Consider the following 27,712-nt stretch of genomic DNA (forward strand, 5'->3'; position numbering starts at 1 on the left):
ACTCACAATTTTGAAAACGATTTAAGATACCACAACCCAAGTAATTCGATTGTGGACGACAGTCTTTCGTAGAAGTTTCCACGCAACCCATGGTGGAGGGTACATAAGATTCGGCCTGGCCGAACTTACAGCCGTTTATACTTGTTCTTATCTGGGTTACCCCATAGTATTTTCGTCGCCCTTCAGACCATTGCATAAGAGGAATCGCTTTATGTATCCCACGCGTCTATTCACCCAACTCGGCCCGCGCTGCCTCCACTTCTAAGTGCACTTCCCTATATATCATAGCTCTTATTGCCAGTTCATTTGCCTTCACGTTTCCTCTTATTCCGGCATGTCCCGGTACCCATATGACTCGTATTCGGAGTATTCGCTGATCATGCTTTTGCATTCTAATGCGGTTCGCCATCGAACCGTAATGTCTGCTATTGCCTTCCGGCAATCTGTGAAAATGTTCACGTTTTGTTGCTTCATGTTATTCCTGAACCATTTAACGCATTCTGTTATGGCACGCACTTCTTTCTACAGTATTGTGCTGTGGTCCGGAAATCTGAATAGGTGACTGGGTTCTCCAAATATACGCCCAGTTCTGTTCTCTCACCCATCTCCGATCCATCGGTGTAACAGCTATTTGCCTACGGTGTCTGTTCTGGATTCCCATTCTCCCAGGCCAATCTTACATGTCACACTCGGCACCCATGGTCGATCATGGTTTGTTGGCGCATCCGCCATTTCCTTTTGATGGTTCGCCATGTTTCGTGTATCTCCCAACATCTTCAATCTCATCGCAGCCATGGCGGCTACACTTTTGCTCTGAATCTCTATAGGTCTTAAATCCAGTTTCGTCTCCGAAGCTCTGGTTAACGTGGTCTTCATTGCCCCAGTTAAGCCAAGACAACATGTCCGTTGGACTTGTTGTACAATTCCTATGTTACACTTCCTGTGCAGTGATGTTCACCAGACTATCGACGTGTACAGTACTATCGACTCATCTTGACTCAAATTTAGCCGCCAATAAATCAAAAATTTGGAATTGATGTTTGTTGCTATAATAATTTGCCAAAAATTTTACCATAAAAATTTTTAATGATTTTTTTAAATTTGATTATAAGATTGTTTGTACAACTAATCTCCTTACCATTCGGATAACTTCAACTTGTTTTTATAATGGATAATTGTCGGCCGCCGAATAGACAAATTTATATCGGTTTAGCCATCAAGCCGGCGCCGACAAAAATGGGTCGTGATTGAAATTATGCGCTCTACTTAAGTTTTCAAAGTATTTTAAAAAAATAACCAGATATTGTTTTCAATTTCCCTTTGTAAAAAACACATTTTATTATTATTACTTAAATCATACGCCCAAAATAACTTAATTAAATGAAATCGCTATCCTATTATTTACTGCCAATACCACAGTTCATGTAATCGAACAATAGAGTGCTACATCGGTATGGCATTAGACGTGCCCAATTGTTCATGTGTTGCATATAGGGTGGTAGCGATAGATTCACGACATCCGAACGTTGAGCTTCAATAATTTTTGAAGCCACATATTTGGGATCCAACATGGCCAACAATGAGGGGAATCGAGATTTGAGACTACCACATAGACCAGTATCCACAGCATATGGATAGATGGTGGTGAATTTAATCTAACCAAGAACAACAACAAAAATCTCACAATTAATTCGCTTCTAAAATAATCCATTAACACTTACCAAATTTTTATAGGGCCCTTCATGTAATTCCAGGTGAAGAGCTTCCATTATACCTCGTACAGCAAATTTTGTTCCTGAGTATGGTACTAAATTTGGCATACCCACCATACCGGTCATCGATGATAAGGCCACAATGTGTCCTCGATTTTGTTCTTTCATGCGTGGCAAAAATGCTTCCAATGTCCAAAAGTGAGCAAACACATTAATGTCAAATGTTCTACGAATGTCTTCCTCTGATTGATTCTCAAATGGTTTGGTGGGCATAATTCCAGCATTATTAACTAAAATGGAAATTGGGCCTATATCTTGTTTGATTTTGGATGCCAGTTCTAGTACGGCTTGGCGGTTCGTCACGTCACAGCTGTGGATGAAGGCCATGGAAATGGGATTAGAAATAAAATAAACAAAGTGATGGGTTTATCTACCAAGTCTGTGAGGAGCTTGGTTATAGGCAAGCTCGCGTAAGACTCAGGCTCATTAAAATCATTTCGCGTTCATTTTTACAAGGCAAGTTACGAGAAATCTTATACTACATGCACATTAATGCTTAGTACTAAGTTCGTTTCTGCAAAAAAACGGATATCAGCATTTATCGCAGTATCCAAACACGGTTGCCACTGGAGCCAAAAATAATCTACTAAAATTTAAGGAAAATTTTACCGAAAAAAATAAAAAAAATATTTGCAAAATTTTATTTCTATATTTTATTTCCAAAGAAAATTTTGTTAAAATTTTATTTCCATTGAAGATTTTGTCAAAATTTTATTTTCATAGAAAATTGTGTAAAAATTGTATTACTTTATAAAATTTTGTCAAAATTTTATTTCTATAGAAATTTTTGTGAAAATTTTATTTCTATAGAAAATTTTGTCAAAATTTCATTTCTATAGAAAATTTTGTCAAAACTTTATTTCTATAGAAAATTTTGTCAAAAGTTTATTTCTATAGAACATTTTGTAAACATTTTATTTCTATAAAAAATTTTGTCAAAACTTTATTTCTATGGAAAATTTTGTCAAAACTTTATTTCTATAGAAAATTTTGTCAAAATTTTATTTCTATAGAAAATTTTGTCAAAACTTTATTTCTACAGAAAATTTTGTCAAAATTGTATTTCTGTAGAAAAATTTGTCAAAACTTTATTTCTATAGAAAATTTTGTCAAAAGTTTATTTCTATAGAACATTTTGTAAACATTTTATTTCTATAAAAAATTTTGTCAAAACTTTATTTCTATGGAAAATTTTGTCAAAACTTTATTTCTATAGAAAATTTTGTCAAAATTTTATTTCTATAGAAAATTTTGTCAAAACTTTATTTCTACAGAAAATTTTGTCAAAATTGTATTTCTGTAGAAAAATTTGTCAAAACTTTGTTTCTATAGAAATTTTTGTCAAAACTTTATTTCTATAGAAAATTTAATAAAAAAAACATAAAAAAGTTTATTTGTGTAGAAAGTTTTGTCAAAACGTGGTTTCTATAGAAAATTTTGTCAAAATTTTATTTCTACAGACAATTCAGTCAGCATTTTATTTGTATAGAAAGTTTTGTCAAAATGTTTTTTCTATAGAAAATTTTGTTAAAATTTTATTTCTATAGAAAATTTTGCCAAAACTTTATTTCTATAAAAAATTTTGTCAAAATTTTATTTCTATAGAAAAATTTGTCAAAACTTTATTTCTATAGAAAATTTTGTCAAAATTAAATTTTATTTGCTTCTATAGAAAATTTTATCAAAGTTTTATTTCTATAGAATATTTTGTCAAAATTTTATTTCTATAAAAAATTTTGTCAAAAATTTATTTCTATAGAAAATTTTTTCAAAATTTTATTTCCAGAGAAAATTTTGTCAAAATTTTATTTCCATAGAAAATTTTGTCAAAATTTTATTACTATAGAAAACATTGTCAAAATTTTACTTCCAGAGAAAACTTTGTCAAAATTGTAATTCTTTTGAAAAAACGTGATCTTAGTGCTAGGATTAGGCACGAAATCTTTTTTTGTAAGGGTTACTAAAAGCGACTCTATAGTGTGTATTGTAGTGAATTTTGAAAGAGATTTTTTAGAAATCTACTACGAGACAGCTGATATTTCTTTATTGTAAATGTACTGTAAGCAATCGAGATTTCAGTCGAAATCGACTTTGAGTAGATTTGCGGTCATATTGTGAACATAGTATTAGACATTGATGGGATTGAATGAAGACGAAAAATTCCACTATAAAACGTTTTGATTTTGTCAAAACTTGGAAAAGCCGACTGTCGCGCTGTTTTAACTATTTTGGCAAAAGTCGAAAATTTTTATAAAGTGGACAATTTGAAAAACTTTACAAGTCTACTTTTGACATCGCAACTTTCGATTTTTGACGAATTTTCATCACAACATGAGCACATTTCATCTCATGTCGATTTCGACGAATTTGCAATTAGACACAGTTAACTTCTATCTGTCTGACAAAAAGTCTTTTATTCGATATTCGAATTTTGTTTATCGCTATCTCAGATATCTACAAAATTGGTTTGCTTCCTATATTAGTGTGACATTTTCTGTCATCTCTCATAACTTACATGTAACTGTGTACTACTCCTTTGTTTAAATTTTTGGCCTTTCTTACTGTCTCTGCAGTATTTTTCTCATTGATGTCGACACAAATCACTGTACTGTGATGAGCAATGTACTGTAAAGTTAATTCACGACCAATGCCATGTCCAGCTCCGGTAATCTATAAGAACATCAAAAAAAAATTTATAATAAAATTACTTCGAAAAAATGTCCGACTTCGTTTGGACCAAAAGTAATAGAGAGAAGAAGATTGGAAATTGGCTGCAGAGCACATCAAACCATTTACCGTGCTAGGCCCATACATTTCGTTTATCGAACCAAACACGTACATATACGAAAAGTATTGACATAGCATTAAAATGAAAATAAAACAAGTAAGTAAAGTAGAAAGCCGGGCGGGGCCGACTATATCATACCCTAAACCACCATTACAGAATTAGTAATCATAAGCATTTGTGGGGTAACATATAGGTCTGGGAGATAAACCGCAGTTGCATATTTAAGAAAATTAAGGGGTACATGTCTATGGGTGCTTTGTGTCAATCTGACTATAGCTCATAGTCAATGTTGCCACGGAAAATGTTCGGTTTACCCTACAAGGACAAAAAAAGTTCCCTACTTTCCTATACATTCCCAAACAATTTTCCCTACTATATTTTTCGTTAAATTTAAAAAATTTTGCAAAACAAAAATGATTCTAAGTACTTTATTATCTTAAAACATGAATATGCAACGTATATAACTTAGAATATAAATTTGTATTTCGACCACGGTTGCCACAGTTGGTAGAATTCTACCCAAATTAGTAATCTTTTTTGTTAAATCTTTATAAAAATAAAATTTTGGAAAAAGTTTCTATAAACAAATTTTTGTGAGAAATTTTTCTATAGAAATAAAATTTTGAGACAAAATTCCACAGAAATAAAATTTTGAAAAATTTTTTTATAGAAATAATATTTTGAAAAAAATTTCTATAGAAATACAATTTTGACAAAATGTTCTATAGAAATAAAATGTTGACAAAATTTTCTACAGGAATAAAGTTTACCACACATTGTTAAAGATCAAGCCTTGCCGGCTTCTAATTTCCTCCTCTAGAGCCACCAAAATGTAAAAATTATTACAAATTGTGTTGAGTGAAAATGTCCTACATTGTGGCCCTACGTCCCTACAAGACGCTAAATATTAGAAAAACCCTACATATAGGGAATTTCCCCTACTTCTAGCAACACTGGCTGTGTTGATATTGCGCCTACGGAGTTAGTATGCCACTAATATTGAGCCCATTATTAAAAAAGAGAAAATCGTTAAATTAATGTGGGTAATAAATACAAATTTGTAAAAATCGAGCAATATTCTTATGTAAGAGCTACAAGTACGTATAAGTACGATCGGCTAGTACATCAAAATTTGAAATTTGAGTAACATTGGTTAATAAATAAGAGTACTATGGCCAAATTTGGGAAAATCGAGCGATGCATATATATGGAAGCTATATCTAAATCTGAACCAATTTGCATAATATTTTGCGGGTTTGATTAATACCACAAAAGGTTACCTTGTGCAAGATTTGAGTAAGATCAGTTAAGAAATGAGGCCTGTATGGTCAAACATAAGGTTATTAGGGGCGAATTTTTCAAAATCGGGTGATACATATATGGGAGCTATATCTACATCTGAACCGATTTCGATGAAATTTTGCACATATAGTTAGTACTATAGAGGACTGGATCTAGCCAACTTTTAGTAAGATCGGTTAATAAATAAGGGTTCTATGGCCAAATTTGGGAAAATCGGGCTATACATATATATGACAGCTATATCTAAATCTGAACCGATTTCGATGATTTTTTGCACATATAGTTAGTGCTATAGAAGACTACATTTAGCCAAATTTGATTAAGATCGGTTGATAAATAAGGGTTTTATGGCCAAATTTAGAAAAATCGGCGATACATATATATGAGAGCTATATCTAAATCTGAACCGATTTGGATGAAATTTTGTAGACTTGAAAGACGATGGAAAAGATTAGCTTTTGACAAATTTGGTGACGATCCGTTAGAAAAAAAGCGCAAAGTGACCCCATTTGTCGAAATCGGGCGATACATATATATGGGAGCTATATCTAAATTTGATCCGATTTCTTCCAAATTCAATAGCGTTCGTCCTTGTGCCCAAAAAACTCCCTGTACCAAATTTCATCAAAATCGGTTGATAATTGCGACCGGAATCCTGTGAACAACAAATACATGGACAGACGGACGGACGGACGGACACCAAGCACTAGATCGACTCAGGAGGTGATTCTGAGTCGATCGGTATATATTTTATAGGGTCTAAAATCAATATTTCTGGTAGGCACATTTTTTGGCCGATCAAACTTATTATACCCTGACCACTATGTGGTTTAGGGTATAAAGAAATTAAGTGCAGGAAATACATTTCCATAAACGGTAAAATGTAATTTTTTTGTTGTTGCCTACAATTTAACATTGTTTCATTAAGAAAATTAAGTTTTTCAATTAAAAAATAGCGAAACACAAATAACAAAAAAAAAAAACAAAACAACAAAATTACAAAATTACAAACATGTGTGGAACTAGCACCGTCAATGCAACATTTGGTGTAACGCATGCCAATTTCCCATCTTCCTAGGTATATTATCTTTGGTTTGGACTAAAACCCAGGGTACACTTATAAGGTAGAATCAATAAAACAAAAACATCTTTCTCTTCTATGTATGTTATGTGTGCAGAGTACAGATCTGTAATCTGCATAGCACTCTTGTGCTGTTGAAAGGAAGAATGCTGATTCAATAAAAAAAGTATAATCACCTGGCTTCTAATTCCACCTTATACGTGTCCAGCTGATTTTTATTTATCCAATCAGCTTATTCTACTGTCGTTGTTTGTCTTTTTTCATAGAGACGTCATCCATTTATCGTAATTGTATACAGATACAGGTAAATTATATACATACCAGTACAATTTCTCCACTAACATCTTTCAATTCCTTGGGGAAAATCTTATCAATCGTAGTCTTAAATATATCCAATATGATTTGTATGAGAAGAACCAACAAGTCAAATATATCCTGAATAATATCAAATATTCGCTTGGCAACAGGATTGGTACTGAAAAAAAAATAACAAAACCATTTGTATTCGTTACATTATATGTTAGAGGAAAAACCTTTTATTGAAATATATATTGAAATATATATATTCTAATTGTGGAAACCCCGAACACGGTACCCACTTTTACAATAGAATAAACCGACGAAATATTTTATTATTTGATCCGAAGTTAAAAAATGGAACTTAGTCAAGTAATAACAAGGCCTAGCGGCGTGTTAAAAACATTAGAAATCAATGGCAACTCTATCCCATTTGCCGCCAAGAATACCTTAGCCTTTTTTCTCAACTATTTTTTTTTATTTCACAGTGAAAATCGAACTTACTAATTTTCAAATTGGCAAATCTTTTAGGCATTTGCCTACACTCATAGAAAAAAGTCTGCTAAAAACAGCAGTCGATATCTGCTGTTATATTTTTGTACTTCAGGGCCTAATGAACAACAATTTATAAAATATTTAGGTTATACATTTTTCCCCAAAGCATAGTTAAGAAGCAAAAGTAGTTTTTGGTATATTTTTGCCCTGTAATATACTTACAAGCTCCAAAATACCATCAGCAAACATTTTGTTTGCTGTTATGCCTCAATTCGATAAATATTCAGATTTTTGGTGAAATACTATAGATATTCTTAAAATATTGTTTTAATTATGTTAGGATAGCTCCTATGTTGACATTTTTATTTGTTTTAGCCAAAATAAAACATGTTTTAGTGTAATCGAACTTAAAAAATAGCAGAAAATGTTTGCTATTTCAACAAACAGTGACTGCTGTCACTTTTTCAGCAGACTTTTTGCTGTTTCAGCAGACTTTTCTGCTGTCCCTACTAACAAATTTCTTTGGGTGTACAGATTTGCATTCAATTTAAACAATCAACAAAGTTCTCGTTCCATAAATAGTTACGCAAGTATGCGTAACTATTTATTTTGTTAAGTAGTTTAACCAATAAACAATTAACACATTTGCATTATAAACAATTCATTATTCATTCATAGGCTCATATTCATATACACAATTTACGAAATTATCTAGATCTCATGTAAGATAATTAAGGCAACGTATGATATATAATGACTCTTTAGACCCCTTATATGGAAAGGGTTAAAGTAGAAATGAAATTAAATTTGAGTGCTATAAAAAATTATATTGTTACATTTTACCTCTAGGAACCAATTTAAGAACATTTTAAGAATTATTATGATTTGAGAAAGTTTTTCGTACGTTACTCAAATGAACTAAAACAAGTATATACGGGGAGCCACCGTGGTGCAATGGTTAGCATGCCCGCCTTGCATACACAAGGTCGTGGGTTCGATTCCTGCTACGACCGAACACCAAAAAAAAGTTTTTCAGCGGTGGATTATCCCACCTCAGTAATGCTGGTGACATTTCTGAGGGTTTCAAAGCTTCTCTAAGTGGTTTCACTGGAATGTGGAACGCCGTTCGGACTCGGCTATAAAAAGGAGGTCCCTTGTCATTGAGCTTAACATGGAATCGGGCAGCACTCAGTGATAAGAGAGAAGTTCACCACTGTGGTATCACAATGGACTGAATAGTCTAAGTGAGCCTGATACATCGGGCTGCCACATAACCTAACCTAACCTAAGTATATACGGCCGTAAGTTCGGCCAGGCCGAATCTTATGTACCCTCCACCATGGATTGCGTAGAAACTTCTACGAAAGACTGTCATCCACAATCGAATTACTTGGGTTGTGGTATCTTAAAACTTAAAACTTCTTAACATCGTTTTCTAAATTGTGAGTTAGTCCATTCGTGGTATATATTAGACAAAAAAGTTATGTATAGTTACGTCTACAAATAATTACGAATCGATATGGACTTTTTGCACGGTACGTAGAGAGCCAGAATTGAAATATGGGGGTCGCTTATATGGGGGCCATTTTTGTGTGATTGGAAATCGATTTATCTGAGGGATATATATAACTATAGACCGATGTGGACCTAGTTTCGCATGGTTGTTAACGACCATATACTAGCACAATGTACCAAATTTCAACTCACTCGGATGAAATTTGCTCCTCCAAGAGGCTCCAAACCCAAATCTCGGTATCGGTTTATATGGGGCTATATATGATTATGGACTGATATGGACCACTTTTGGCATGGTTGTTAAATATCATATACGATCACCACGTACCAAATTTCAAGCAGATCGGATGAATTTTGCTTCTCCAAAGACACCGGAGGTCAAATCTGGGGATCGGTTTATATGGGAGCTATATATAATAATGCGCTGATAGGAACCAATTCCTGCATGGTTGTTGGATACCATATACTAACATCACGTACCAAATTTCAACCGAATCGGAAGAATTTTGCTCTTCCAAGGGGCTCTGGAGGTCAAATCTGGGGATCGGTTTATATGGGGCCTATATATAATTATGGACCGATACCGACCAATTTTTGCATTAGAGTTTGAGTCCATATATTAACACCACGTACCAAATTTCAACTGAATCAGATGAATTTTGGTCTTCCAAGAGGCTCCGGAGGTCAAATATGGTGATCGGTTTATATGGGGGCTATATATAATTATGGACCGATGTGGACCAATTTTTGCATGGTTGTTAGAGACCATATACTAACACCACGTACCAAATTTCAGCCGGATCGGATGAAATTTGCTTCTCTTTGAGGCCTCGCAAGCCAAATCGGGGGATCGGTTTATGTGGGAGCTATATATAATAATGGACCGATGTGGACCAATTTTTGCATGGTTGTTAGAGACCATATACTAACACCATGTACCAAATTTCAGCCGGATCGGATGATATTTGCTTCTCTTAGAGGCCTCGCAAGCCAAATTTGGGGGTCCGTTTATATGGACCCCCAATACCATCCGACCTACATCAATAACAACTACTTGTGCCAAGTTTCAAGTCGATAGCTCATTTCGTTCGGAAGTTAGCGTGATTTCAACAGACGGACGGACATGCTCAGATCGACTCAGAATTTCACCACGACCCAGAATATATATACTTTATGGGGTCTTAGAGCAATATTTCGATGTGTTACAAACGGAATGACAAAGTTAATATACCCCCCATCCTATGGTGGAGGGTATAAAAAGGGCAAAATTTTATACACAAATGGAGCACAAGGATTTCCTAAATTCGTCTTTCCCACAATACAGTTCAGAATTTCCAAAAAATTTGACATTTCGTGAGCTTCGTATGGCGCTAAAGACATTTTTGCAATTTTGAACATTTCTTTGAGTTCAATAAGAAGTTAACATAATTGATTAGGCATTGTAATCAGAATCAAAAAGTCGGCATTTCTGCATTTTGGTTTTTTTTCTAGAGTAGAAGTTTTTTTTTTTTTTTTTGGAAAAGTCTTCTTTTACAATTGTGGACTTTTTTAGGTATGAAAAAGTCTATTTTTTGTTTTTTTTTTTCAAAATCGACTTTTTAACTTTTTACAATTTTTGAAGTGCGATTGAAAAGGAAAATTTTACATCTTCGCATTCAACGTATGCCCATACATACCAAGCAAAAAAATTAAGTTGTTCTAAAGCCACAACTCTAAAAGCTTTTCCGAAAATGTCCTCCCAAAGGTGTTCTTTATTTGAACTACACACACGCAAAGAAAAAAAACGTTTGGAAAACGTGTACCGAAAAGGTTTTTCTTTTGTTAGAGTTTTTTGAATTGCTTCGAAAATTTCAAACTTTTATCACCAAAAAAATTCGTTTGTTACAAAATTTTTATTTTTTCAATAAAAAAACTTATTTTTGAAACAACAACACAGTCCATTTCGTTTATATCAAACACTGTTCTTTTCGGACTTTAGGTCTTTAATAAGACACATTTTACAGTTCAAAATTTAATATAGTACAATGTAATGTTGAACATTTTTCGGAATCTTCCGAACATATCTGGAATATATAAAAAAAAAAAAAAAACAAAAGCAAAAAAAAAAAACTTTGGTCGAAGCAGGGATGGAACCCATGACCTTTGGCATGCAAGTCGGACGTAGTAACCACTGCTCCACGGTGCCAAACTAAATGTTTGTTTCTGTTAAATAAACTTTGTTTATTCGGTTCGTGGGCGCCGCAAGCTATGCTATATAAATATAACTTATATGGATATTTATCTATTGATGACCATAACAGGTACATAGCTCAGTGGTTAGTGTGTTGGCTTACAAAGTGCATGGTCCGCGGTTCGATTCTCCGTACAGGCGAAAGGTAAAAAAAATTTTAAAAATTTATAAAATCGTATAATTTCTCCTACATTGTTGGTATTACAGGAAAAGGTGTTAGGAACTAAAAATCCTCGTGGATGTGAGAAAGATGTGAGGGACAATGCAATTAGCAAGAAAACAATGCTTTTTTTGAGCTAGTCTTTATGAAATTGTTTTTACATCCTGGAAAAGAGTAAACGTTTATCACAAAAAGTATATACTTTTCTTCCAAATACACTTCCTTACAGCGAAAAGCAAATGAGAAACGAACTTTGTTTGTCTAAAATTACGTTTGGGAGGAAAGAATTATTTTTTTGCGTGCAGGCAGTTATTTTAATTAAATTTTTTATAACTCGCTTTTTTCATATTTTGAATGGGTAATTTTAACTTTTTTGTTTCAAATAGGTTAAACAAAAGAGTAATAATTATTAAAATGATATAAATTATTTAAATCCAAAAAATGCTAATTCTATTGTAAACAAATTTCGAATTTTTGAAAATATTCAAGGCCAAATGTTTCAGACAAGCGTTATAATGCATTAAAAATCATACAAAATTATAAAAATTATTTATTTGACAAAATATTCAAAAATTCTCATTTTTTGCACTGCAAATTGAGTGCAACGGCTTTTGAAATAGTGGAAATTCGTCCTAAGACAAGCCCATGTTAAACTCATCGCTTTTGCGCCAATTTTGTACCACTTCCGAATCCAAAAAGAACATTTGCACAACTTTTTGGGGACGCTTTTTTTGCTGGGTATGCATTCCTTTTAAAATAAATGATACCACAGAGTCTTGCTCTGGCTCACTCACGCCTAACCAAAAAAAAAATGTGAGAAATCAAAAGCGGTAATTTTTTCTTAGACTGTAAACCCTTAAAACTCGTTTATCTAACAATTTTAACGACGTCACAGCAACTTTAGTAATTGCAAAGACAAACAAGTATTAGTGGAAAACCACCTAATTATTTCTAATAATCAATTATGAAAATTATTTTTATTAATCGATAAATATTGATAAGGCATCAAAATAAAAACATTTCACACCTCATTGGGAATTGGACCTTTAGGCCATTGATTATGAATAAACAAACTGGGCTTAAATATAACTGAACATTTTTAATATTCATTTTTTTGTTATTTTGTGATACATACCTTGACATAATATCTTCGTTGGTCATCTTTCAAAAATTCCTTGGAGATAACGATGAAATTTTTAATCCAAAATGAATTTCTGTGATAAATTTTCTTTTGTTTTCTATTTAACTTGTAAAGCTTCCTTCCAATCCAATCTCTTCCGCTAGACGGACACGAACAACTGAAATATTGCCACAAAAAGCACAGCACTGTTTCCTCTGTAATGTATTTGGAAAATGGGGAAAATGCAAAAAAAAAGAAATAAAAAACAAAATCGTTGTTGCAATGGCCTAGTCAAACACGTTGTGCATAGGGATGTCATTATGGTATTAACTATCTTTCATTCCTATTCTCTTTTTTAAAGAATTTCCAGAAAATCTTTCCAGTTTTGATAAAATTTATCTCTTTTTGTAATTTCATCATTCAAATAAACTTCCAAGGCACTTCTAAAGCTATACACGGACGAAAAGGACTGGTTTTCGTATGTTTCGGTGTAAAAATTATATGTTTTGCCACTCAAATTTGTAGCACATTATTTTTAACTGCAACTATACTAGTATAACATGTTTGGAACATGTATGTTAATATGTTAGAACATTTTATGTTTGGGACATCATATATTAATGAGAATTAATGAGAATTTTCGTATAAACACATATATGTTTAGAAACGTTAGATAGTGTAAGAGAGAATAGAGAACAAGTATGTACGGTCCTAAGTTCGGCCAGGCCGAAGCTTATGTACCCTCCACCATGGATTGCGTAGAAACTTCTTCTAAACACTGCCATCCACAATCGAATTACTTAAGTTGCGGTAACGCTTGCCGATGGCAAGGTATCTTAAAACCTCCTACCACCGTCCTCTAAATTGTATGTAAGTCCATACGTGGTTATATTTAATCAAAAAAGATCGATCAAATACGTATATAATTCAGTTTGACAACATTTTTTATAGACATAAAATTTTGACAAAATTTTCTATAGAAATGAAATTTTAACAAAATTTTCTATAGAAATAAAATTTTAACAAAATTTTCTATAGAAATAAAATTTTAACAAAATTTTCTATAGAAATAAAATTTTGACAAAATTTTCTATAGAAATAAAATTTTGACAATGATGAAAATTTGATTATGAACCGAATAAAATTTTAACAAAATTTACTATAGAAATAAAATTTTGACAAAATTTTCTGTAGAAATAAAATGTTGACAAAATTTTCTATTGAAATAAAATTTTGGTAAATTATTTTTGACTCGAGTGGCAATCATGATTATGAACCGATTTGGACCAATTTTTGTGTGATTGGAGATCGGCTATATATAACTATAGACCGATATGGACCAATTTTGGTATGGTTGTTAGCGGTCATATACTAACACTAAGTTCCAAATTTGAACCGGATCGGATGAATTTTGTTCCTCCAAGAGGATCCGGAGGTCAAATCTGGAGAACGTTTTATATGGGGGCTATATATAATTATGGACCGATGTGGACTAATTTTTGCATGGTTGTTGGAAATCATACACTAACACCACGTACCAAATTTCAGCCGGATCGGATGAAATTTGCTTCTCTTTGAGGCTCCACAAGCCAAATCTGGGGATCGGTTTATATGAGGGATATATATAATTATGGACCGATGTGGACCAATTTTTGCATGGTTGTTAGAGACCATATACCAACATCATGTACCAAATTTCAGCCGGATCGGATGAAATATGCTTCTGTTAGAGGCTCCACAAGCCAAATCTGGGGATCGGTTTATATGGGGGCTATATATAATTATGGACCGATGTGGACCAATTTTTGCATGGTTGTTAGAGACCATATACCAACATTATGTACCAAATTTCAGACGGATCTGATGAAATTTGTTTCTGTTAGAGGCTCCACAAGCCAAATCTGGGGATCGGTTTATATGGGGGCTATATATAATTATGGACCGATGTGGACCAATTTTTGCATGGTTGTTAGAGACCATATACCAACACCATGTACCAAGTTTCAGCCGGATCGGATGAAATATGCTTCTGTTAGAGGCTCCACAAGCCAAATCTGAGGATCCTTTTTTTTTTTTTTTTTGTCGTGTTTATTCAAAATTAACTATATAATATATAACTACAATAAACAATAGTATATAATATTTAGTCTCTTAATACTTAGTCCCCTAGTCGGGCTCTCGAGTACAATAATTATTGTTGAAATTTTTATTTGAAAATTTATGATATTAGTTTTATTCTTTCATGTTAGTAAATCTATTGCAAATTTTTTGTAATGAAAAGTAATTGCAAAAAACATCACGTTTAGATTTATTTTTAAAGGTTAAGTCAGAAGTTTAAAAGCAAAGGATTTAAAATTTTATATTAATTTTAATTAATATAAATTAAATTAATTTTATATAAATTTTAATTCATTAGCCACCAGTACTGTTTTGGTACAGGTTTATTAGAGGAAAGTAGGTCTCTATTTGATATGCTAGTGCTGAATCTTAAGTTATTGTCTGAGTAGTTTGTACATCAATAACAACTACTTGTGCCAAGTTTCAAGTCTATAGCTTGTTTCGTTCGGAAGTTAGCGTGATTTCAACAGACGGACGGACGGACGGACGGACATGCTTAGATCGACTCAGAATTTAACCACGACCCAGAATATATATACTTTATGGGATCTTAGAGCAATATTTCGATGTGTTACAAGCGGAATGACAAAGTTAATATACCCCCATCCTATGGTGGAGGGTATAAAAAAGATAAAGATGCTATCCAACATCCATCAACGAAAGACATCAACGTAACACAGTGAGAAAATTAAATAAGAATGGTGCTCTGCTTGAGAGACATATTTTTTATGTTGATAAATGAGCTTGAATTCATAAACATCAATCTAAACATTATTTAAGTTGCACATTAAATTGTGTATTCGGAGCCTTAAGAAGGATATGCTTAGGGTGAAACATAGAATATGTTTGCACAGTACAAACAATTTTTGTTTGCACAAATTCTAAAAATATATATGCTTGAAGCAGAATATGTTTGGTAGTATATAACATATTGCAGAGACAATTTGTTTTCAGGGCGTAAAAAGGATTCGAAAACGAAGTACTTCCGCACTATGGTAAGCCCATGTAAAATCCATTGGAGATGATCCAAATTTGCACTACTTCCGGATCACAAGTTGGGGATTCAGCTCTTTTTTACTGGGAACGCGTACAACCAGAGGAGGAATATTTTCACCCCAAACATTTTTTTGGAATGATCAAATCCGATGGACCGGTTAATATTTGTTTAACTTGTTTTAGTGAAATGTTTTAGTGAAAATTCCATTTTCTTTGGACCGGTAGAGCCGGTATTTTCAAGGTCCCAAAAATCTCGTTTTGGTTTTTGTAATCTGAATGTAATATTACCAATTTAACAACAGATGTGGGAATTTAGAACCGGTTATATTGATAAACCACAATAAAACAACTTCCAATTAAATAAAAAAAATGTGTCCATCTTTTTCGATAAAATTAGACACTCATTTCCAAATTACATTTTTTTTGCGTTTTTCGAGAAAACAGGCTGTACCGGCCATGTAGGTTATTATTCTAAAAATACACTATCAACCGGTTTTAGAAAATAGTTCGATTTTTTTAAAACCGACCTTATCCTAAACACATAAAAAAAAATTATGATTCAATTAAGAAATTATTTAATCCTATTAATTATACCCTCCACCATAGGATGGGGGGTATATTAACATTGTCATTCCGTTTGTAACACATCGAAATGTTGCTCTAAGACCCCATTCTGGGTCGTGGTGAAATTCTGAGTCGATCTAAACATGTCCGTCCGTCCGTCCCTCTGTTAAAATCACGCTAACTTCCGAACGAAACAAGCTATCGACTTGAAACTTGGCACAAGTAGTTGTTATTGATATAGGTCGGATGGTATTGCAAATGGGACATATCGGTCCACTTTTACGTATAGCCCCCATATAAACCGATCCCCAGATTTGACCTCCGGAGCCTCTTGGAGGAGCAAAATTCATCCGATCCGGTTGAAATTTGGTTGTGGTGTTAGAATATGGTCTATAATAACCATGCAAAAATTGGTCCATATCGGTCCTTAATTATATATAGCCCCCATATAAATCGTTCCCCAGATTTGACCTCCGGAGCCTCTTGGAGGAGCAAAATTCATCCGATCCAGTTGAAATTTGGTACGTGGTGTCAGTATAAGGTCTCTAACAACCATGCAAATATTGGTCCATATCGGTCCTAAATTATATATAGCTCCCATATAAATCGTTCGCCAGATTTGACCTCCGGAACCTGTGGGAGGAGCAAAATTCATCGGTCGATTCGGTTGAAATTTGGTACATTGCGCTAGTATATGGCCGCTAACAGCCATGCAAAAAATTGGTCCATATCGGTTTATAGTTATATATAGCCAATGGCCAATCACACAAAAATTTGCCCATATCGCTAAAAATAATCTACCGAAATTTTATTTCTATAGAAAATTTTGTCAAAATTTTATTTCTATAAAAAATTTTGTCAACATTTTATTTCTTTAGAAAATTTTGTCATAATTTTATTTCTATAGAAAATTTTATCAAAATTGTATTTCTATAGAAAATTTTATCAAAATTTTATTTCTATAGCAAATTTTATCAAAATTTTATTTCTATAGAAAATTTTATCAAAATTTTATTTCTATAGAAAATTTTATAAAAATTTTATTTCTAAAGAAAATGTTGTCAAAATTTTATTTCTATAGACAATTTTATCAAAATGTTATTGTTATAGAAAATTTTGTTAAAATTTTATTTCTATAGAAAATTGTATCAAAATTTTATTTCTATAGAAAATTTTGTCAAAATTTTATTTCTATAAAAAATTTTGTCAAAATTTTATTACTATAGAAAATTTAGTTAACATTTTATTTCTATAGAAAATTTTGTCAAAATTTTATTTCTATAGAAAATTTTGTAAAAATTTTATTTCTATAGAAAATTTTGTCAAAATTTTATTTTTATAGAAAAATTTGTCAAAATTTTATTTCCATAGAAAATGTTGTCAACATTTTATTTCTATAGAAAATTTTGTCGAACTGAATTATATACGTATTTAATCGGCCTTTAGTTTTTTGTTTAATATATCCCTCGTGTGGACTAACTTACAATTTAGATGACGGTGTTAAGGAAGTTTTAAGATACCTTGCCATCGGGAAGTGTTACCGCAACCCAAGTAATTCGATTGGGGATGACAGTCTTTAGTAGAAGTTTCTACGCAATCCATGGTGGAGAGTACATAAGATTCGGCCTGGCCGAACTTACGGACGTATATACACAGTCTTACACAAGTTTACATACGATTTAAGAAATTGTATTTTCATTAATTATTAAAATATAATGAAATATGCATATATATGCATTAGATTTTGTAAATTAATTTGAAAAACAAAGTATTTGTCAATTTTCAAGAAGATGTTTTTAGTCTGGATTATAAACAACAACAAGAAACATGTTTAGTTATAAGGTAAAAACCTCAAGGGTATGTAAACTTATGTGAGACTGTGTACTTGTTTAAACTTACTAAGTCTTCCGAGTTTGATTAAAATGTTAATTGTATCAAATAATTTTTTAATTGAAAAATTTTTCAGCTTAAAACATCTTTTTATTGGAAATATTTCCGTTAAATTTTCTTCTGTGTACACAGAAAAAAATATAATTAATAAAAAATATAATTAATATAATTAATAATTAATTTTCTTTTATAGCAACTAAATACAATTGGAGACAAAAGTTTCAACACTTCCCATAGATTATCGTTTACTCTCCTATGACAAAGGGGAATTTCGTCCATGAGGAAAGTATTTTTTACTTGTGTGTACTTATCAAAGTCTTTCATATCCAAAAAGGAATTCTGATTTAATTCCTTGAATTCGTGGGCTAATTATATTCCCATTTGCCTACGTGCCTTCTGTGTACACAGAAAAAATATTGTTTGCTTTCAATCATGAAATTAATTGAACCAATTAATTTTTAATTGAAATGTTTTCAGTCACAGAAATTATAGTATCAATCACCAAAGCCAATAAAAAAATTAATTGTTCCCATTAAAACATTAATAGATAAAATGAATTATTGTGATTAATTAAAAATTTGTTGAACCAATTAAATTGGAATTTAATTATTTACAATTCAATTAAAATTTTAATTGGAAATATTTTGGTGATATTATTATGTCGTGAGACTAAATGTATTATTATGTCATGAGACTAAATACCAGGGAAGTAATAGGCTTTTCTTTTCTGACGTAGGAAATTTAGACAACCAAAAGTTTCTTTTGACTGTAATTAATTTTCTTTTATAGCAACTAAATACAATTGGAGACAAAAGTTTCAACACATCTCATAAGTTCTCGTTTACTCTCCTATGACAAAGGAGAATTTCGGCCATGAGGAAAGTATTTTTTACTTCTGTGTACTTATCAAAATCTTTTATATCCAAAAAGGAATTCTGATTTAATTCATTGAATTCGTGGGCTAGGTTAGGTTAGGTTAGGTTAGGTTATGTGGCAGCCCGATGTATCAGGCTCACTTAGACTATTCAGTCCATTGTGATACCACAGTGGTGAACTTCTCTCTTATCACTGAGTGCTGCCCGATTCCATGTTAAGCTCCATGTTAAGCTCAATAGCCGAGTCCGAACGGCGTTCCACATTCCAGTGAAACCACTTAGAGAAGCTTTGAACCCCTCAGAAATGTCACCAGCATTACTGAGGTGGGATAATCCAAAGATTATAGATTTGAGGAAGATGGGAGATTGGCTTGCGTCATACCAAATGTTGCATTTACCAGATTAGTTTAATACATGTTTGTAATCTTTTAGTTGTTTTTCGTTTTTATTTTTTAAATGAAAAAATTAAATTTCTTAATGAAACAATGTTACATTTTAGGCAACAACAAAAAAATTAAATTTTCCCCTTTATGGAAATTTATTTCGTGCTCTTAATTTCTTTTTATTTGCATTTTAATGCTATGTCAATACTTGTCGTATACGCGTTTGGTTCGAGTATTAAACTAAAGGAATCGAACCCACGATCTTGTGTATGCAAGGCGGGCATGCTAACCATTGCACCACGGTGGCTCCCTTCGTGGGCTAATTATATTCCCATTTGACTACGGCATCCCTATGGTAATTGTAAATGGCAAGAGGAAATGGCAGATATCATTGCAACAAACAAAAAATACTTGCACTTTCGTTTGTCGTAGGCCTCTTCGTTGTCATATGTAAGTTTGTGTTGTTTTTATTTGCTAATACTGGTAACATGCTTTCTTGCTGGTTTTTGCCGGTCAAGGGGACCTGTATAAGCGTACGATAATATTGGGTAGAGCGAGCATGGGGCGCGACTACGTCATATTGTTAGAGGCAGACATGGCATAATCATTGAGTAATAACACTGTTTTACAAAATGTTGTAAATACTTTATAAGAATAATTCTTGAGAAAGAATTTATGAAGTTTAATTAAATTTAATTTAATATATATTTTTTTGTTCAATATAATTTTATTTAACGTGATTAAAGTAAATAAAATTAGTCATATAAATAAATAAAATTTATCTACAAACAAATAATTTGTTTTTGCAATGGAAATAAGTTAAATTTAGCATTGGCCTAAATATGGACTTTTTTTACGTGCGAATGAGACAAGCTATCGGCTTGAATGGTTTTGCTAGAAGAGCAAATTTCATCCGATATGTTTGACATTTGGAACATATTTTATTTCCTCAACGTCCTACACCCAGAAAAAAGTGCCTTCGAAACTAAAGGAAAAATTTTTCATCAATATAGTTTATCCATTTTATTTCCATTAAGGTAAATTTTTGTGAAAAATAATAAAATTTACTCGTTTCAGTAAAAAAATCCTAAACTGTAAGCAGTTAGGAATAGTTCATTAACTAGAATAAGGCATGGAATTTTACTCATACTATTTTCTTCGCTGGGTATAAGAATTTACTACTGAAAAAGAAAATTTTATTCACCGATAACAAAGCATTCGTAAAAATAAACAAAAACCAAACTAAAACCAAGTTTCCTCAAAATTAGTAAAATTTCTTATAAAATGATAATTGCGACTTCCTTTATAATGTAGAGGAGCAAATTTCATGCGATCCGATTGAAATTTGGTGAGAGTGCGAGGTATTTAATCGGGTTTTTATCTAACATAGACTCTATATGGCCTAACATACAATTCAAAAGACAATCATAAAAAGTTTTAAGATACCTTACACCCAGAAAAAAGTGACCCCTTCTTTAAGTTAAAATGAACTCATTGTGAAGAAAGTTGAACTTCGTATAGCGCCAAAGACATTTTTATTTGTTTGAACGATGTGATTTTCGTAGAAATTAGGAATAATGCATTCCATATATTAGTTAACATTTTCCTATATTTATATACCACTATACAACAGAATGAAAAAATTTAACTAATTTGAATTCATATATGGAATGATTTTATTGAAATTTTTTCATTCATTTCGACAAATCTTACACATTTGTGGTAAAACTTTTACTTCACAATTAGAACTGCTTACCTTCGTTTTTAAATACAATTTTATTTATTTCTACAAGCAATTTTATCTTCAATAAAAGACATGTTTTATTAATATATTGAATATATTTATTAAGAATCAACAGCATCGAATCTCTTTGAAATATTAGTTTATTATTCCACTATTTCCAATTTCCGTGTGATATTATCAACTGTAAAACGCACTTTTTCTTCTTCTTGTACTTTTCACTTTTAATAAGTTGCTGCCTAACGATTCTGTCCTCCTTTTACAATTTCAATACCTACAAATATAAAAAATCATAAAACATTTTTGTTGCAAAAGGTTAGCGTCACTGAATATTACCTGATAATTGAAGATTCCAAAATGAAGACAAATGAAAGGGTTGTTATTCTGTTGGTGTTTTCTTTCTTTATACACTATCACGAACATTGATAGATTTATTTAAAAAAACGAAAATTTTTCTCACTAATTTAAAATAACAAATATTTTATATATTTTATTTGTTATTTATTATATTATTTTACCATATTATATTTTTAACAATCTCTCCGTATACCAAAACAACGCGATTCCAACTAAAAAACAACCGACGCGCAAATATATCGATTACACCCACGCGCAAACACATCGATTACGATGACAGGTATCGATTACAGGTAAACAATAGAAATTTAGGAAAATTTCCTATATTCTAACAAGTGTGTTTCCTTAAGTTTTGAAAGGATTGCATACTTCTTAGTACGAATGAACTAAAATATTTTTCTATGCCAAGTGTTGTTCGTATGTATGAAAAACTTTCTATTATAAAGGAAGTCGCAATTATCATTTTATAAGAAATTTTACTAATTTTGAGGAAACTTGGTTTTAGTTCGGTTTTTGTTTATTTTTACGAATGCTTTGTTATCGGTGAATAAAATTTTCTTTTTCAGTAGTAAATTCTTATACCCAGCGAAGAAAATAGTATGAGTAAAATTCTATGCCTTATTCTAGTTAATGAACTATTCCTAACTGCTTACAGTTTAGGATTTTTTTTACTGAAACGAGTAAATTTTATTATTTTTTCACAAAAAATTACCTTAATGGAAATAAAATGGATAAACTATATTGATGAAAATTTTTTCCTTTAGTTTCGAAGGCACTATTTTCTGGGTGTACCATCGGCAAATGTAACCACAACCCAAGTATTTCGATTGTGTATGACAGTCTTTAGTGGAACTTTGTATGCTCCACTTAGATGGTACACTCAAATAAACAGATTACTTGGAACCAGAGATTTTGAGCTTTCCTTAAGGATTGTGGTATCGATTCCGAGCCAAAGTTGTGACTTCTTTAAAATAAAGACATTCTTTAGCGACCTCTCTAGCCTTAAATCTACACTCAAAAAAAGTTTACTTGAATCCGAAGATTTTGACCTCCCCTTAAGGATTTTGGTATTGATTCCGAACGAAGATGGGGATTTAAATTTAGGATCAATATAACTAAATAAGTAGGATACAGAATGCGATGTCTTTATAAAGCTATTCAAGTAAATGTCAGTTTTAAAGTCCAATTTATAAATATTCATCGAAATGAAAAATGTTTTCTTAATTTCAAAAAAAAAAAAAAATAATAAATAAATAAATAAACAATTAACAAAATAAGTCTTAGCTTATATTTGAAGCATTTTTATCTGAAATATAAAGTTTCAATTTATCAGTTAATTTAAAGACGATTTCTTTAAATCAAAAATGTTTTTCTCTACTTTAAGGAAAATTTTAATTAGTTCAATTTTAACGGAGGGACGCAAGTTTCCAAGATGCGTGTCCTAACATTAATGAAAAAAGATTTTATGGAGGAAATATTACAAATTTTCTTTTATTTATATTTATTTATTTCAAAGTAATTTGTCCCTAATAATGTGAAAATTGCGTGTCCTAAAATTTAGGTTGCGTAATCTTTAATATTAGGTCAATATTTTTTTCATTGTATGCATAGTGTGGCTGATATGCTCACTCAAAAAAAAAAGTGAACCCTCTATATCACTAAAGCAAATTTAACTTTATTTTAATTAATTATTGCGTTTGGAGAAAATTTCCTTTACTATAATAATTTTTTCGTACGTTAGTTAAAAGAACTAAAACACTTCTTCCAAAATAGTTCATCATTTCTTTAAATATGTAAATTTTACTACAATTTCGCGTATCCTGAACATCGTAAGGCACTAAAGACATACAGAAAAAAAAAAATTGGAAGTTCTTCTAAAGGCACAACTTTAAAGCACTTCAAAAATGTCCTCTCAAATATGTTCTTTATTTTATCTGCACAGGAAGTTCAATTGAGTTAATTTTTTATAACATAACATAACTCGCTTTTTCCATATTTTTAATAGGAAATTTAATTTTTATACCCTCCATCATAGGATGGGCGTATATTAACTTTGTCATTCCGTTTGTAACACATCGAAATATTGCTCCCCATAAAGTATATATGTTATATTCTGGGTCGTGGTGCAATTCTGAGTCGATTTGAGCATATCCGTCTATCCGTCCGTCTGTTGAAATCACGCTAACTTCCGAACGAAACAAGCTATCGACTTGGAACTTGGCATAAGTAGTTGTTATTGATGTAGGTCGGATGGTATTGCAAATGGGCCATATCGGACCACTTTTACGTTTAGCCCCCGTATAAACCGACCCCAAGATTTGGCTTGCAGAGCCTCTTGGAGGAGCAAAATTCATTCGATTCGGTTGAAATTTGGTATGTGGTGTTAGTATATGGTCTATAACCAAAGATAATAAAAGAGGAAGATGGGAGATTGGCTTGCGTCATACCAAATGTTGCATTTAGCAGATTAGTTTAATACATGTTTGTAACCTTTTAGTTGTTTTTAGTTTTTATTTTTTAAATGAAAAATTTAATTTTCTTAATGAAACAATGATAAATTTTAGGCAACAACAAAAAAAAAATACATTTTCCCCTTTATGGAAATTTATTTCGTGCTCTTAATTTCTTTTTATGTGCATTTTAATGCTATGTCAATACTTGTCGTATACGCGTTTGGTTCGAGTATTAAACTAATGTGGTAAATGGTTGCTCAGTGATGTGTTCAGTAGCCAATCTCCCATCTTCCTCTTCTATAATCTTTGTCTATAACAACCATGCAAAAATTGGTCCATATCGGTCCATAATTATATATAGCCCCATATGAACCGATCCCCAGATTTGGCTTGCAAAGCCTCTTGGAGGAGCAAATTCATTCGATCCGGTTGAAATTTGGTATGTGGTGTTAGAATATGGTCTATAACAACCATGCAAAAATTGGTCCATATCGGTCCATAATTATATATAGCCCCCAAATAAACCGATCCCCAGATTTGACCTCCGGAGCCTCTTAGAGGAGCAAAATTCATCCGATCCAGTTGAAATTTGGTATGCAGTGTCAGTATATGGTCTCTAACAACCAAGCAAAAATTGGTCCGTATAGGTCCATAATTATATATAGCCCCCATATAAACCGATCCCCAGATTTGACCTCCGGAGCCTATTAAGGGAGCAAAATTCATCCGATTCGGTTGAAATTTGGTACGTGGTGTTAGTATATGGTCTTTAATAACTATGCAAAAATAGGTTCATATCGGTCTATAATTAATATAGACCCCATATAAGCCGATCCCCAGATTTGAACTCCGGAGCATCTTGGAAGAGCAAATTTAATCCGATCCGGTTAAAATTTGGTACGTGGTGTTAGTATATGGTATCTAACAATCATGCAAAAATTGGTACATATCGGTCCATAATTATATATAGCCCCCATATAAACCGATCCCCAGATTTGACCTCCGGAGCCTATTAGAGGAGCAAAATTCATCCGATCCAATTGAAATTTGGTACATTGCGCTAGTATATGGCCGCTAACAGCCATGCAAAAATTGGTCCATATCGGTCTATAGTTATATATAGCCAATGGTCAATCACACAAAAATTTGTCCATATCGCCAAAACTAATCTACCAAAATTTTATGTCTATAGATAATTTTGTCAAAATTTTATTGCTATAGAAAATTTTGTCAAAATTTTATTTCCATAGAAAATTTTGTTAAAATTTTATTTCTATAGAAAATTTTGTCAAAATTGTTTTTTTGTTTAATATATCCCCCGTATGGACTAACTTACAATTTAGAAGACGGTGTTAAGGATTTTTTAAGATACCTTGCCATCGGCAAGTGTTACCGCAACCCAAGTAATTCGATTGTGGATGACAGTCTTTAGTAGAAGTTTCTACGCAATCCATGGTGGAGGGTACATAAGATTCGGCCTGGCCGAACTTACGGCCGTATATACACCCAGAGAAGGAATATGATCACCTCAAACATGTTTTAAGAGCAAAATGTTATTTTTGGGTGGTGACCATGTAACATGGTTTTCACAACCATGTTATTTTCTCGGAAATCATGTATCTGATTTCGGCAAGCAGGTTATATTTGACGAGAAAATAAAATTTTAGTGACAAACATGTTACATGGTTACCATACAAAAATAACATTTTGCTCTTGAAACATGTTTGAGGTGATCATATTCTTTCTCTGAGTGTACTTGTTTGGTTTCAGATAGATTAAAAACAGATAAAGAATTAATAAAATTGTACAAATTATTAAAATTTTGCTGGAAAAAGGCTAAATCCTTTCTAGAAAAATTGCGAATTTTTGAAAATATTTGATGTTAAACCTTCCAGACACGCGTATTGCATTATAAATCATAAAAAATTAATAATTAATTATTTGTTGTTGAAGCGAGTTAACAACAGACATTTGATTCAATTTCAAAATGTCCTAAGATTCGAATTTATATTTTTTATCTTATATAAATAATCCATTAAATTTACATTGATTTTCAGATTTTTCTTATTTAATAATGTTTTACTTTCAATCTTATATGAACAGCATTCTCTCCGAGAGATCTCTTTTTGTTGCTTCAATTTTGAGTTTATCAGATTTCATTTTTTGTTACCAAACGAAACCAAACTCAAAAGCCCATATGTTCATCAACGTGTGAAATTAGGCATTTCTATATAAAACCCCCATAAGCCCTTTCAATCTATAACGCGTAGGTTGAAAGGCAAATCTACATATGTCAAAATATTACAAAATTTCTTAATTCTCATCTAAAACACTAAATTGGGATCACACCTTAAGAAGTGATGCAACTTCAGTTCAACGACTGTTGAAATGGTGGACATCCGTCCTATAACAAGCTCATGTTAAATTCATCGCTTCTGTGCCAATTTTGCACCACTTCCGTATCCAAAAAGAATATTTTCATTACTTTTTTGGCAACGATTTTTTTTGCTGGGCATGTTGCAAATTTTGAACTCAAATTTTTTCCTTCAAACTACGAAATTCTCTTCAAAAAGTTAAAAAACAAAATAATTATGAATAATAATGAATTTGAATTTGTCGAAAAATATTTAATTTAACTGCAATTCACGAAATTACACCCTCTCATGGAAGAAACAATTAACAAAAATTAAAGATAAAATCATTGGCGCCAAATCATGACCATTTCAATCATACAGTAGTCCTTTCTTACTGTTTTTGGAATCATACGAAATTTTTCTTCTGTGTTAGTTCATAATGAACTTATGTGTATGGTCATTAAACTTTATACCGACGTTTAGTTCATTGGTCTGTAGAAATATCGCAAATAATAATAAAATTTAACTACAAACAAATAATGTTTTTGCAATTAAAAAAGAAGTTAAAATTAACTACGGACTTTTTTTCTGTGTATAAACTATAGAGGTCATTGACAACATTCATAATCGGTATGTAATGCTCCATAAAATGCAACTGCAACAAAACAAACAACGACTGATTGCGGAATTGAATATTTTTTAATATACAGTATTTTTGTGCCACAGTCCACTTTCATTTTCATTTGTACCACAAACATAAATCAACAACAACCACACTACACGGCAACAAAATTCACATGCTTTAACTATGAGATGATCACAATATGGGCTACAATATAGGCCTTGCTTTCAGCAACATGTTACATTTGGTTTCAAACACATGTTGCATCGCAACTTAATGCATATTATGCAAATAACAAACTAATGTTGCAAGTGGCATTTGCAGCTACCTTTTACGTTGGCTAATAATATTAGCCTCTGTACCGAATTAGTTGCACTTTGGCCGTTTACCGTCTACTCGAATTGTTTACCACGATCTTCAAAGGAACACTTTGTACTACGATTACTACGAGTTGCTTTAGAGATTGCCCTGCAAACAAAAAAACTCAACCGTATCGTTTCGCTTTTAAACACTGACTGATTTTTATGAATGCATCTATCTATAAAAAGCTGAAAGCTATGTATTTTGAATGACGATATCATCGTTTACCAATACAAACA

At 32.0% G+C, this 27,712-nt stretch overlaps 1 protein-coding gene across 2 annotated transcripts; it reads right to left on the minus strand.

The window, feature by feature from the left end:
* Nucleotides 1-1,303: 1,303 nt before the first annotated feature.
* On the minus strand, nucleotides 1,304-27,613 carry LOC142226411 (short-chain dehydrogenase/reductase family 16C member 6-like). Of its 2 annotated transcripts, none has more exons than XM_075296416.1 (6): nucleotides 27,503-27,613; nucleotides 12,776-12,975; nucleotides 7,265-7,418; nucleotides 4,288-4,442; nucleotides 1,722-2,082; nucleotides 1,304-1,655 (listed from the first exon to the last, which is right to left on the minus strand). In XM_075296416.1, the coding sequence occupies exons 2-6, from the start codon at nucleotides 12,799-12,801 to the stop codon at nucleotides 1,398-1,400; spliced, it is 954 nt and encodes a 317-aa protein (XP_075152531.1). In that variant the 5' UTR covers nucleotides 12,802-12,975; nucleotides 27,503-27,613; the 3' UTR covers nucleotides 1,304-1,397. The 2 variants fall into 2 exon arrangements, with proteins under 2 accessions (XP_075152531.1, XP_075152530.1); XM_075296415.1 differs by having other exon boundaries at nucleotides 27,442-27,613.
* Between the last annotated feature and the right edge of the window lie 99 nt (nucleotides 27,614-27,712).

Source organism: Haematobia irritans, chromosome 2 (assembly GCF_050003625.1).
Source record: "Haematobia irritans isolate KBUSLIRL chromosome 2, ASM5000362v1, whole genome shotgun sequence".
Taxonomy (NCBI): Eukaryota; Metazoa; Arthropoda; class Insecta; order Diptera; family Muscidae; genus Haematobia; species Haematobia irritans.